Source organism: Lytechinus variegatus, chromosome 1, assembly GCF_018143015.1.
Source record: "Lytechinus variegatus isolate NC3 chromosome 1, Lvar_3.0, whole genome shotgun sequence".
Classification (NCBI taxonomy): Eukaryota; Metazoa; Echinodermata; class Echinoidea; order Temnopleuroida; family Toxopneustidae; genus Lytechinus; species Lytechinus variegatus.
Genome location: NC_054740.1, coordinates 10,030,078 through 10,045,298, shown reverse-complemented (window position 1 = coordinate 10,045,298; position 15,221 = coordinate 10,030,078). Strand labels below are relative to the sequence as shown.

Genomic DNA, 15,221 nt, shown 5'->3' with positions numbered 1-15,221 from the left:
TGGAGTGATAATGGTATATAGAGTAACTTTTCACTTCTCCCTTTTTCTCACCTCTCTCGATCTTCTCAATTTAACTGTATTTGGATGTTGTTTGAAGGTTTGCATGGTGGCATGTACAATTGCTGATGTGGTTTACGGTACACCATGTGGAGTGTTATAGAAGCAGTGGATAGAAGAAGAGAGGAAGTGGATAGGCGAGAAAGTGGAGATTTGAGAATAGAGTATTCTTTCTTGAGAATAGTCCTGAAAAGGACTGTAAACCAAAAAAAAATAAGGTGAAATGTGAAATGGAAAATATTTTTTAAAAACTTATATATGTTTTTAAAAAAAATCAACTCACGCTTTCGATCGCCCAATCCCACAAAGCAAGCATAATGGGAAAGTCGTGTGCATTCAGTTTGACGGAACGCACGTTTTGAGATGGGTATGTTTTATAACTATTTACTCACATCTGATAGATCATATAGAATTTAATTAAATCCATTAATTTTTTTGAATATTATCACAAGTTCAATTTGATACTTTTCATCATATTCATTATTTTGAACGCATTCATGTTTACAACTTTTGCTATATCATATAGGGCACTCTGAAACCATTTTCGTTCTACGGTTCTTTACCTTAAACAAAATCTTAAATGTCCGTTTTAAGATCGAAGTATCAAAATAATTGTTCAGTTGGGCTATCGCTTCGCCACTCACATCATGATAAGTAACACTCTTGATCGAACCTGCATGAAAAGGCCATTGAAGATCACTATTTTGTAATGAGTTCATGACAAAAAAAATATTATGTTGTAATACCATTAAAGAATATGCGCCCAGCTGAAGCATACAATTTTTAAGCAATTGGGTTTCAATTTAGTTTAATTTCTCTTCAGACTAGCTATATAGGCCTTAAGTAAGCGGGAGCTGTAATTTCTTTACCAGGAACGGATACAGCATTCAGCAGTGAGGGGGGGGGGGGGGCGAAAAAAGATGCGTCCCAATCGGACATTCTATAAACACTATATTTTGTAGCCGTGAACATGATATCTAAACAATAATGCGAGCGCGAAACACGAGCTGAATATTTTTGATATTCTGACCTAAAACTTTTGACTTGCTAAAATGCACTATTGGTGATCATGAACAGGATGGTTGTCTAACAAAATAATCATTATGCGAGCGCGAAGTGCCAGCTGAAAACTTTTGAATTTCAGACCCACCAACTGGACATAGTACATTTTGTAACCAAAAACAGGATGGATGTCTATCTAAAATTGATTCGAGCGCGAAGCGCGAGCTGAAAATTATTGATATGAATTTGGAAAGTATACTAGCACTTTTGGTAATCAAGAACATGGGCATCTATACATAACTATGCATTTGATGCCAGCGCGAGCGCCAAACTCATGTGAAACATGAATTTTGGGTCAACCCCGGTCAAACATCAAATTGGCGCCCCAAAGGTCGAATATGAATTTTGCGCCCCCTCCCTATATAGGTTGGAAATGAATTTTGCTCATGAAGACAAACATCAAATTGGTAACCTATATTTCGAACATCGATTTGCGGCGCCCCTAAGTAAAACCTCAAATCGGCGCCGGCCCCCCTATGTCGAACATATTACTTCCACAGTGTCGAACATCGATTGCGGCGCCCCTATAGGTCGACATCAGAGTCGGCGCCCCTAGCTTTTTTTTAGAAAATCAATTCGGCGCCCCTAGGTTAAATAGGCCTATCAATTCAGGCGCCCCTTTGTCGAACTTCAATTCGGCACCCCCCCCCCCCCTACATCAAACCTCAATTCGGCTCCCCTATAGTAAAACATAATTTTATTTGGCGCCGCCTGTCGAAATACGGATTCGGCGCCCCCGGGTCGAACATCAATTCGGCGCCCCCCCCCCTCCTAGTTCGAACATCATCGATTCGGCGCCCTTGGCCCTTCCCTCTTTCTTTTTTTCTTCTCTCTTTCAGTTTCCCCTTGTTTTTTCTCCTTTTTCTTCTTCTTTCCCTCATTTTTTTCTTCCCCTTTTTCTTTTCCTACTTTTTTTCGGGCGCCCCTTGATCGCCTACCCGGGGGCCCGGGGCCCCGGAAGCCCCCCCCCCCCTCCCAGAATACGCGCATTCGGTTATATCTTGTTCATGATAAACGAAAATGCAAATTTAAGTGAATATCCAGCAGTACTTTGAGATTATCTGGCTATTTGCCCATGTGGTATAGTCAGGCAATTCAAAAATTCAATTCCGAGCTGGCAGTGTCTGAATTTAATTCAGACGAGATGTCACGGTGCGTAACTTTCTGCGGCGCTAGCTACGATCGAAAGCCCACGGTGTCCGCACCCGGAACTTTACCGAACGCAAACCGTATATACCGCGGGGATCACTACCGGCGACTGTGTTCTTATTTATTGGAGCAATCGGGCAAGAGTTAGTTCGACGGAGCCGGTCAGGGTCAGGATTTGCATCTCATCGCTGTTATGAATGTCTGTCTCAATCCTTCTTTCTTTCAGATAATAAGAAAGGCTATTTAAAATCTTGAAATTTTATTGACATCAGTCATCAAGACAATAGAGGCTCAGACTTTTAGAGAGGTAAACTGAACTAGTCTTCTTAAAGGCAGTGTATACAGCCACACGCGTGTGTCTTTACCATCCAGCCATACGCGTGTGGTTATATCCAGAACACCTATCTGTGGATACCGCCACACGCCGCCAGTAATAACAGTAAAACACGTATGTAGGTCTGACCGTCTATATCACGATCAAAATAACCTCATTTCTTCATTAAATTCTTACATTCTCATGATTCTAAACCCCTTTGATATCCTTAGATCGTTTCAATTTCATTCTCACCGTCTTCTCTCCTTGCTTTTCTTGTCTTGTTACAAACGGTCGTCTGTTTAACAGCAAATTCTCTTTTTCTACTTGTGTCGATTCTGGCTTCCTTCGCGGTACGGTGGCAGACCCATACAGCGTTAGCGCAGCGCAGTAGACATACACAGTTTGGGTTACGTTTACGTTTGGTACGAATAATTTTCGTACCAAGCGTTAAGCATGCACGAATCCCGAGTTTCGTATGTACGCACGTACACGCACATAGCCTAGAGTCAGTAGAGAATTGACACAAGTAGAAAAAGTGTGGAAATTTGCTATTTAACAGGCGGCCTTTTGTAACGACAAGAAAAGCAAGGAAAGAAGACGGTGAGAATGAAATTGAAACGATTTAAAGAAATCAGAGTGGTTTAGAATGTAAGAATTTAATGAAGAAATGAGGTTATTTTGATCGTGATATAGACGGTCAGACCTACATACGCGTTTTACTGTTATTACTGGCGGCGTGTGGCGGTATCCACAAATAGGTGTTCTGGATATAACCACACGCGTGTGGCTGGATGGTAAAGACACACGCGTGTGGCTGTATACACTGCCCTTCTTAAACTTTAAAGGGGAATAAAACCTTTGGAACAAATAGGCTTGAACAACTTTCCCTTGGCTTTGGTGGACTATAAAATACCCTCAAAATGTCTCATTTTGCTTTTTCTTACGATGATACAAACTCTTTATCCATTAATATGTATTCTTAAAAAATATGTATTACATGCCCTCATGTAGAAAGAACACACGATCTATGGATAGATGTGATAAAAGAGGCAATTCAAGTGAAACATATACTAGTAGTAATGGGGAGAGTTGTTCATCAGTGACATCACACATCTTTGTCGCATTGCCAATTTGCTATCTCCATAGCAATAGTGATCGTGATATTCAAATGCTCATAACTTTCTCATTATTTGTCCGATTTTAAACTTTTGTTGATCTGTTTCTTTGATTATTCTGTTTTCACACAAGCTATCTTGTTCCAATGGTTTCATTCTCCTTTAAGTCTGTTTATCAATCATCATTGGTCATCATGGTCATGTTGGTAACCTCGCATGTTGTGTGAGTGGTTGGTAACCCAGCCCCAGGGAGCTGCGGACCGGAGCCCAGGCAGGAGATTGTGTAGGATGGGGGTCAGGTGTCCGGACACTTTATATTTTTGAAGCCTTCTTTTATGTCTTTGGATTACACAAAAAATATAAATTCAATAGTTGTAATCATCTTCTATTTTGTTCTTTATAATATTTCCTGATATTTTGAACCAGAAATTGATGAAACTTCGCTTGTATTTTTTTCCAATCCAAATGACTTTCTAAAATTGATCGTCCGGACACATGACCTGTCCGGACACACAACAACAACTGGGTATATTCTAGTCAAACATATCATATGGTGGTCCCAAAGTCTGCACACCTAACAATTTGAGTTAAGATTTAACATGATATTTTTTATTATTTCACAAAATCTTTCAGATAATAATGTTTCTTATTAATTATATTATTATCATTGTACCAAATATCTCCTAAAAATTTGAAAGAAATATAATATATAACCTAGAATTTTTCTTGGAAAATCCTTGGGCACTCAGTCATTTTCAGATTGAAAAAAAAATGGTACCTCATGTCTGCGCACCCATTCACTTTGCACACGATTCAGGGATTTTGATGAGAAAGGCTGCATTTCAAAGCCGTCACATGGAATGCCAAAAATTCGTTATTTTTCCACCATTTCGAGTCAGATTTTTTTAATGAATATCAGTCTATGTATTGCATGTGTAAAGTTGGTGTTCGTTGCGTATCTTCTTTTACTAGAATCGCGCAGATACACGTGTGCGCAGACAAGGGAGACAGCATATATTTGGGGAAACTTGCCATACTCGCCAAAATGGGGTAGATTGGGGTCGGAATTGCGTCCTCAAGACTAGGTCGGAATAGCACTTCAAATAAAAGTGGAAAAAATGAATTATGAACTTACCTCGATTATATCGATGAAGGTCTATCGTGACACAGACTCAAAAAAAGAGGAAAAGTTAGACGTCTATGCCACGTTCGTTTTGGTATTGATCAGCCATTTTATTTTTAATTTTGACAGAAGGAAAACAAACGAGACAGACCTTTTGTTTTTCGAGGGTCCAGTTTGTGCCTTGATGTCAGGATAGCTCATTAGCTGTGACATGTAGACCATCATAAGTGCATAATAAACTATTTTTCCCCCTTTTATTTGAAGTGCTATTCCGACCACTCACACATATTGCGAGGTTGTCTTATCGCGTCAATACTGCACTTGAACACCTCAAAGAGGCTAAAGATGTGCAGCACTATTAGTATACTAACCTTGCACCATGAACCGTGTGTGGCAGTGGATTTTTAACCAGTGGGTCGCTTGTGCTGCGACCCCACTTCTGGTGTCCACATCACACGACTTCTATGGCTTGATTTTTCTGTGCGTGGCAGTATGGGTTAACTCAATAATTCATTGGTTGTTTCAATGAACTCCGTTGCGTTGGATAAATTGTGAATGTTTTGTGAACAAATTTAAGCCTGATGAATATTTTTGAAATGTCCACGAAGTTTGGACACCCCATCATACTAACTCTGCCTCCCAGACCAGGCCATGGAAGACCACAGTATCTATGTTTCCTAAAGCTACGCACCACTCATTTGCATAGCAATTTAAATGGCGAAATGCGCAGTCTTTGTGTAAAACTGACTGCAGTGTGAAGAACGGTTCCTTTACAATTTTTCTACGGAGGCCGCAATGAATCACTCTAAATGCATACTCATAGAAAACCTACAACTATTTTGAAAATTAAAGTTATATTCACTTTAACTTCATATATTCCTATAATAATATGAACAATTTTAGAAATCGAGGCACAGGAAATACCTTTTCTTTGCATGATAAATGGAGTGCGTAGTTTTAGGACCCCCTTCTACATTAAACGGTGAAATCAAGAGGTGTTTATTAGGAAAACACAGCAGGATTTTTGTTTTAGTGAGTTTTGTGATATATTCTTCTTGGTCAATGAAGACATTAGAATATTTATCGCAAATTAGGGTAAGACAATCTGTTCAAATATAGTTTTATATGGTTTGTAAACAAAGTGCATAGCTTTCTTGATAATGCACTTGTCTGATAGGAATGTGGCATACATTATGCCCCCCCCCCAAAAAAAAATGTTCTTTTGCTCCCACTTGCCCCCCTTGTGTGAAATTATCACATTGTGATTTGCCAAATTTTGTATCCTTGTCATTGCCAAAAGTAGACCTATATACTGTCATCTCTACATGGCTTTGTTTAAGTGTAGTGTAATTTAGTTTAAGGTAGGCCCTAATAGTTTAATTTATCCTAATTATTTCACCCCCTCCTTTTTGCTTTACCCAAGGTACTACTCGATCTACCAAGCCTTTCAAGCCAACGAAGCAACTCAAATTCTACACTTTGGTGTGAAAGATGATGATGCTGAATGATGGACGGTTCTCTTCGAGTAAAGGGATGCACCTTACAATATCTCGTTTTATCACCATCTTGATGAGTATTATGGTGGGCGGATTCTTCACAAGTATTGCTCTTGCCCTCATCTACAGCTTCGACAAGACAACATCTACGCATTGCCATGTAATGGCTTTGTAAAATTTTATGTTATCTTTGTTGTTTTAAAGAGGGAGTGAACGGACCAACACTTAACTTCCAGGGTCCCGTTTCATAAAGACTTCTTATACATGTAGTAACAAATTCTCAATTTCTGTAACAAATTTACTATCAGCCAATCAGAAAGAAGGATTTCAGTAGCTTTTAACTGTTATTGCAACTTTGATGTTACAACAAGTTTTATGAAACGGAGACCTGGGGTCGCTTCATAAAGGACTTGCAACTGTTATAAAGCTGTCATTATGGCAACTACCATGGAAACCTTGATAATGATTGGCTGCTGAGCCTTGTTACCATGGGGCCCATTGCAGAAAAAGTTGCAATCATTCGCAACTCTAAAAATCACACGCAACTTTTTTCAACCAACCAAGAGCGTGCATTTGGGACTTGCGATTGATTTTTTGGCTTGCATTTAAACGCAACTCTTTCTGCAATGGGCCCCAGGTCTGTCATTGACTGTGGGTTATGAATTTATAGTGTTCAAAAATCCTTTGAGACATCTGCTAATAAAAAAAGGAATAAATTAGCCTATGTGGGCCTATATAGAAATATATTTATTTTGAGAGAAAAGTACTGATTTTGCTTCTGGGTTACCCCCCCCCCCCCTATAATTACTGCAGTATTACCATTCAAGTAGGTCTTTGATACAAGACTACACTGCTCATCATGTATTATAGGTGAGGAACCTGTTGTGATTCAAGTAATTGAGTATTCGAGATTGTGGTATTAAGGCTTCTAGGTCATATCTGCTCTAACAAGTAATAGGCTAATAATAATAATTACAGTCAGTTTTTATATAGCACATAGCACATCTCTTTTGTTATTGCTAATTCATATAGATCCAGCTTTGACTATGTTTGTAGCACCAATATAAGTTTATTTTCCTATATTTCTGAGAAACAGACACTAGTAGGCATACATCTATATTATCATAATCTATTACTTTCTCTGGTGATTCCTCCACTATTATTGCTGATTGTGAACTTCATTATAGGTCTAAAAAAACTTTTTTTTAATAGTATAAAGGTACAAGTAAAAGAAAGTAATTGCAGTGGACATTATTTTATGAGAAAACCTTTAAAATCAAGGTTAATTACCGTCATATTAACATAGATCTAGATCTGGTACATTGAAATTGTGAAATCTTGGCTAAAAACCAATAAGTCTGATGATATTGATATTGATAACTGACACAAAAAGGCATATGTGCGACAATGTATTAATATTGCTTGGAAAAATACAGGACATTTTATGGAATTCTGGGCTTATGTTGCTCATTTCTTAGCAATTACACATTTTTTCCTCCAGAGCCATTTGCCACATATTTTATTATTTATAAATACAAACACCTGGGAGGTCATTTTGTTGGATTCTGTTCGAACTCATTTTGAGATCGTTACCACAACTGACATTTATCTTTAACACAAATTTCAAATTATTTTTCACATCAGGTCAATAATTACCTTCCGTCGATCAGTGCAGCCATCTCTGAGCCCCCCTCAAGCTACGTCTGGAGATTTGTGATCGTTTTATGCTCTGGACAGAGGCTGTTCTGTGTGGCATTCCACTACTGCTTGTATGCGAGCGTCAACTCAGACAATATATTCTATCCGCTCCTATGTAAAGTGTGCTTTGGGTGTGAGCTGGTGGAAAACTTTGCCCTTATAGGGTTGACATGTGTGTCGTCCTCTGAAAACTTTCGTGAGTATAATATATACTTCTTTACAATTAAAATATCCGATAGAACTGAGTAGATCTCCCGAACGTAGTAGCTTATCATCAGAATTTCTTCTTCAGCTAAAAAAAAAACAAAGAAGAGAGAAGACACAACTGGATACCTTGCTCTATAACCATAGAAAGTTGATAGTTTTTAGAAAAGAAATACATGTTAATTTATACTTCTTCTATTTATATACCAAATTTTAAAAACCATTAACTTCACATATCATTCTGTTTGTATTGCAGCTATACATGAAAACATGTTCATTCTTTTCCAAGTATGTTCAATGGTCTTCATGCTTTTGATGTGTACGGTACACAAACTAGCGATAAGCAGTGAGATTCCTCCATCAAGATCGGTAAGTGACATGTTACCCAATAGCAGGCAAAATATTAATCTCTCTCTTTTTTTTTAATCTTTGGGGCATTTTTTCACAACCTATTGAAATACATTACTACATCGGGTTATTTTTAACATTCCAGTGAATGGGAATTTTCTTGGGCTCTGTTTCTTATTTTCGGGGCTTTTTTCAGCAATTCGTGGTTGAAATTGCCCCAAGCTGGCATATGATTATTTCTTCCTGCCCCTAGAAGTATATAGCTTCATGATGTTACAGTGGAAAACATTCTGTACTTCGGATAGGACATTAAATGGAGGCCTTGCGTAGAGGAGAGTCACCACCTTTGCACATTAAGAACCCACTACACTATTCGTATATGAGTAGGGGGGAAACCCGGTGTAGAGGTCCACCCGATTCAGTTTATTTTTCGCCCCCCAGGCACAGGTGACTCCAAACAATAATAGTAATAATAATGAGAGGATAAATCTTCTTTGCTGTTCAGATTGGCAACAATTCTGAAATTTATTCATCTCCAAAAAAAAGTAAATTTGAATGTAATAGAATGAATCATTGTATACGAATTTTAATGAATTTAATGAAAAGTTGCCAATATGTATTTTCAAATGATTTTTTTTTAATTTTCATTATGTTGCCAAACAATGAGGTTAAGAAAAGAATATGCCCAGCAGTTGCATATTAAATGACAAGTCCACCCCAACAAAAAATTGATTTGAATAAACAGAGAAAAATCCAACAAGTATAACACTGAAAATTTCATCAAAATCGGATGTAAAATAAGAAAGAAATGACATTCTGAAGTTTCGCTTAATTTCACAAAACAGTTATATGCACATCCCAGTTGTTATGCAAATGTGGGAACTGATGACATCACTCACTCTATTTTTTTGTATTTTATTGTATGAAATATTCTAATTTTCTCCTCATTGTCATGTGAAACAAAGTTTTATTTCTCCCTGAACTTGTTGAATTACCATTGCTTAACATTTTATGGTTCAGTCAATTTGGTCCTTATTGTCAAATCTGCAAAAAGTGAAATAATGTACAGTTCGAACGATAAAAAACAAAAGAAATAGTGAGTGAGGGACATCATCGATTCTCTTGTTTTGATGTGACTAGATTATGCATATACATGTAACTATTTTGTGGAAAATAAGCAAAACTTTAAAATGTCATAACTTTTTTTATTTTACATCCGATTTTGATGAAATTTTCAGCATTATGCTTGTCTGATTTTTTTCTATTGATTCAAATCAACATTTTATGAGATGGACTTGACCTTTAAGTTTATTGGTGATTGAATGTACAAGATGTCATTAATGGTTATAGATGTACATGTATGGAAGTACATTGGATGATTAATTTTAGGTATGCTCAATTCCCTTTTTTTCCTCAATTTATCATACAGATATAGCATGAATACTTTTTGCCCAAAATTGAAGCTCTAGATAGATCACTTTCTAATTTCATTTCTATCTTTGTATTGTATTACAGGAGAAAAAGACTTTAAATTGGCTGTATATATACTGTGCAACCAACATATCATCATTCTTTATTGCAATCTACTTCTACTTTAGACACAGTAGTCATTGTGAGACTGGAGGTAAGTCTAATACAAACAACTAGGCATTGTGCCGTGCGCCTGCAATCCAAGCTTTTTGGGGAAGTTTTTAATTGATTCAAAGATTCTATCTAGCCCTGGTCACGTCTTTCGAATGGTGACATTATAGGTGGGTCCCAAACGCATTTGTACAAACTCAATCATGCACACACACTCAAAGAAAAAGTGGAGTGGTGGAATTAAAAGTACTTTGCCTTCAAGAATTTTGATGTTTTGCTATACTTCACCAATTCAGTGAATTTTCAGTTAGCTTTCCGAGGGCCAAGATAGTGTGAGCAGGCAATGTCACTGACGTTCGTGTTCACACCAAGTTCATTATTACATTATTGTGGATAATTTCTTCAGTAATCTCATTCAGTGTTACATCAGTGCCCAAGATAACTTGACAGTTGCGACGAGAATACTGCTCCCCATCATCAATCTTGCACACCAATACCACGATACATTCATTGAGTTTCAATTTTTTTCCCTGTTCTCTGCCCCATCAAAAAGGCACTCACTGATAGCTCTATCCACTTCCGAAATCAATTTTGTTTTTGTTAAAGATGACAGTTTCGTAGTGATCACCTCCTCAGATGAAATAGTACAGAGAGTGTCAGTAAGCACAATCTTCTCGATGACAGGCATTTATTGCCAGCTTTGGGTTGACTTATCGAACTAGCAACTGGGGTATTGTTGTGCTTTATGTACTCAGTTGGCTATTGAGTCTTCAACCCAAAGAAGAATGGGGGGGTGGCTGATTCAGCCCCCCCCCCGCGACATTTTTCTTGATAAATTTGCCGCTCGAAATTTTTTGACTGCGTCGCTCACAGAATATTTACTTTCAAGTCTCGCGCAATTTTTGAGACCAAAATTGTGACCCCCGGGTATGCGATCCTGAAATCACGCAACATTTCGTAAATGCATGCAGACCCAAAATTACTCAAGAACGTGAATTTTTGTACAAATCCAATGCAAATAGCGTTTTTAGCCAAATTCATAAAATGTATCATTATTTTTCCTTTTACTGCTTAAAATCAATTATTTTTTTCTTGTTTATGGTCAAAATAATATCCTCGAAAAATTTCCATTAAAAAAACAATTCAAAACAAAAAGTCAAAAGAGAAAGAAGTACATGAGAAATTTAGAAAAACAATAGAATGCATAAAAAATAAATGTGATGTTGAAATTTTTGAAAAATAAATTTGATCAGATGCCTATCTAGAGTATGTGAAACAAAAATGACCATTTTCGGGGCATTATTTTATTAAGGGCAGTTCCACAGTTATGGAGTGACATTCAGAAACAACTTTTTTTGCATTCAAACAAAGATATCACCCATATTTGAATAGTTATTTGCCAAGAAATGGTACCTGACAGTAGTTGCTGAAACCCACTTTTCAAAATGATTAAATTCATTATTTTTGATCCACTGTAGTAATGACATATTAATATATGAACTTGATAAAATATCCACTCACGGGCAACATAAAATGAACTTGAATTTAAAAATTTTTGTTTGATATGATGTAAAATGATGACCTTCAGATTATCCAAAAGAAAAGTTTACAAAACAAGCAATGGTTTTCTGTTAAATTGAAATTAAGTAAAAAACAATATATGTAGTCTCATATATAGAATTTCTTGTATGGTTCGGATTCTCCTATAAGGATATGCGTAAGAAAAAAATTGTGGCTAATTATTTTCCCCTTTAGTTTTGTATTTATGAAATTCCATATAAGTTTTGATAGAAAAATTTGATCCTGATTTGGAATAGAGCCAATATGAATTTTTGAAAAATGTCCACTTTTGCTTGGAATTGCCCTTAATTAGAGCAAACTTATGATTTTACACATAAGTTAGCATAATTAATGAGCAATGAGATTTTTTGTAGATTTTGATATTATAGTTTTGTAGATAATGCCATGGGTAATGTGCGTGTCAATTTTCGTCGCGATCGATGGCCGAGATCATTAGGGGGGCTGAATCAGCCCAGCCCCCCCCCCCCCCGTCTTCTTAGGCGTCGAAATAGCCCAGTCTGTTTAGGGTTAAGGGTAGTCTTCTTGCAGGGGGTTTGAGCTTGGTTACTTCTGCTCCCATTGTTTGATGGCTGCTGAAAGTACATGTAGTAGTCTCTGATGTCTGGGGCCGGGGTTTAGAATGTATATGATGTCTACCAGATGTTTCCCATGGATTACAGCACTAAAACGTTCTTCAAAATGGCACAAAATAACAAACTAGGTAAAACAGATTTTTGAAAGGGTTAAATTTAGCAAGTTTGTAGTCAAGTTGCAGAATGCTCCACATTTTTTTTTTACTTAATATTGCATGATGCTGTTTATTTTCAATAAATTTTATTCTACTTGAATCTGTTTTGGAAATGTCAATTTTCACAGTGACATCATTTTAGAAGTGGTATACTATGAAGAGTCAATCATACAAACTAGTTGAAAATACCCATAATCACATGAAGCTCTTTCAACCAATCACAGGAGGATAAATGCTTGATCTCAAATATAATAAATGTTATGTAATGTCCAGGACCCTGATCCCTTTCCCACTACTGAATAAGAACTCTAAACCTTGTATTGAATTTTCTTCTATTTTTTATACAGTGTACACCCTATTCGCATTTTTCGAGTACATCGTTGTACTTAGCAACATAGCATTCCACTACATCGTGACTTTCAACTTTCAAGAGAGAGAACTTATACTTGGTAGCAGGATACACGGCAAATTAGATTTTTGATGAAGGTAATGTTTCTTCTCTCTTGTGCTGAATTATTTTCTTGGGATGAAATGATTGCTTTTTAATGGTTTTGACCAATTACTTTGAGTAATTTAAAGACCCACAAATGAAAAAACAATTTTAATGTACTAATGAGAAGGATTAGTGATTGCTATACACTCTGTGCTGGTGTTCATTATACATGTAGTTGTATGTAAGTGTTGAATAATCAATGAAATCGTCTTTCCAAGCAGTCTTTCATGGAACATAAATGGTGCATTTGCCTTGTATAGAATATCAAAGTGTGACATCAATTATCTTTAGCCCCATTGAAATCAATGTATTATAATTGGACTGGTTGTAAATGCTTGGACCCAGGCCAATAATACATTGACTTGAATGGGGCTAATCATGTATACATGAGGTCCTGTGGGCCCCATGGACCGATTCCTACCGAATTTGGGTTGTGGGGGGTTTTTCATCAAGTTCTACCAAAATATGGTATCAATAACGCTGAAATTGAAAATAACTTTTTTGTTACATCATCACTTGGGTACTAGAAAGCATAGTCACCCCTCTTTAGCAAATTTTATTAAGTCTGTTTGTTTTTCTAAATTCTTGGTGTTTTTTTATTTGCTTTCGCAGACAACTCGCTTCACTTCTAGCTTCCAACTCTGATTCTTTCATCTCTGCTAAAAGTGTTAACTCACAATATGGTTCATGACATTAGAGGGAGACATTCAACTCTGTAAGCAATACCATATTTATTACTCTATGAACCCAGATAACCTAATGCAATACATGTGCCTCTTGTGTATGGCTTTCTTTGCAGAGCTAGAACAAAAAAATCATGATGTAAAATTTAAGACATTAACTTTTCAAAGAAAAATAGTTTTATAAAAGAGTGAAACTTATTCCATTTTTAGCTTGTCAGTAGCAAGACAGGAGCAAATGTTGATGACATGAAGATGGATATTTTTTTTTTCAGAAGGTAAATGTTGGACAAAGCAAATAAGTTGATAATATTTGTTCCTTTGCCCAAAGGGTTAATAGTTGGATGCAAGTTTTTACTGCCCTCACAACTGCCACTACTTTACACCACATAAAAGTGATGAGAATTTTAAATATCTCCTTTTTTCTTCTCTTCAACTCTTGGAATCATTATATGTTTGTTGACAATAGAGGGAGACAATCATCTCTAAGCATTGACCATTATTTGATGAGGTAATATGAATCCATTTACCTTTTAAATACTGTTCTGTGACTTCATAAAATGAAACCAATGATAAGAAAACAAAAGGTAATAATATTGTGATTATTGTGGCTCTACATTAGACTTGATCATGCTGTGCTAGTCTTTCAATCATATTATATTATATGATGTCATATAGCTTTGTAAAAAAGAAAAAGATGGTTTAACTTTGATGTTGAATTGAAATGATTCGTTGATATGGCAAAAGCGAGTAAATAGAGACAATTTTTAAGAAAAATACTTAAATCTTTTCCAAAGTCAGCTCAATGTATATTTATGAAATGTGTATATTTGTTTGTTAATGGTTTCATGAAGTACACGTAGTAATCTTGTCTCTATTCAACATTTTCTCTACTTATCTGCAAAAAATGTGATAAAATGTGACAAAAATCACATTTCTTCTTCTGGGAGAGTATAGGATGTCTTCATCTTTTGCAACATCTTGTTATACATTGTAATTTTATACAGTATGGGTAAATAGCAATCTGTGTTGTTTCAAGAAAGCAAAGCTGTTTTTTTTATATAATAAAGTTAGCTTTTAAAATAAAGATATATGGCTCCCATTTTATACAGACTTGTTATAATAACACATGCTCATTTTCAATAACAAATTTATTATCAGTCTACAGTATAAGGTTGAAGCTTTTTATAGTAGCTTGAAACTGTTATTGAAAATTTGTTATTATAACAAGTTTTATGAAATGGGATCTAGGTCTTGAAAGGCAACATGCAATTAGATCTTATAGGGATTAGGGAAGGGAGAAATGCTTTATGAGGCTTCTTGGGTAGGGGACAGGAGTGATGGCACAAAGAGGAATAGGGGTGAGGGGGTATAAGGGAGAAGGAAGAGGAGGGATTAGGGTGAGGGAAGGGATAAGAGGGATGGAATGGGGAGGAATAGGGGTGAGGAGATAAAAAGGGGAGTGGTGGGAGAGGAGGGATGGGGGTGAAGAAGAGGGGTTATCAGTACAAGTGGTAGGTACAAACAAGGAACAGTGAAATTTTCAAAGAAAACTTTTAAAAAATAGTATTTTTATATCAGAAAATTTGTA

The 15,221-nt window shown here is 36.4% G+C and overlaps 1 protein-coding gene across 1 annotated transcript; it reads left to right on the top strand.

Annotated features, from left to right (window-relative positions):
• The first annotated feature begins 2,242 nt into the window (after positions 1 to 2,242).
• LOC121425010 (post-GPI attachment to proteins factor 2-like) lies at positions 2,243 to 14,312 on the top strand. Its single transcript, XM_041620980.1, has 7 exons — positions 2,243 to 2,575; positions 6,246 to 6,478; positions 7,963 to 8,212; positions 8,477 to 8,589; positions 10,084 to 10,192; positions 12,805 to 12,943; positions 13,563 to 14,312. Exons 2-6 carry the CDS (start codon positions 6,314 to 6,316, stop codon positions 12,936 to 12,938), a joined length of 771 nt encoding a protein of 256 aa, XP_041476914.1. The 5' UTR covers positions 2,243 to 2,575; positions 6,246 to 6,313; the 3' UTR covers positions 12,939 to 12,943; positions 13,563 to 14,312.
• The last annotated feature ends 909 nt before the right edge of the window (positions 14,313 to 15,221 follow it).

Coding starts and splice junctions, on each gene's coding strand:
- LOC121425010 (XM_041620980.1), top strand. CDS start 6,314: ATGATGATGCTGAATGATGGACGGTTCTCTTCGAGTAAAGGGATGCAC. Junction 6,479..7,962: donor CAACATCTACGCATTGCCAT/GTAATGGCTTTG, acceptor TTTTCACATCAG/GTCAATAATTACCTTCCGTC. Junction 10,193..12,804: donor TAGTCATTGTGAGACTGGAG/GTAAGTCTAATA, acceptor TTTTTTATACAG/TGTACACCCTATTCGCATTT.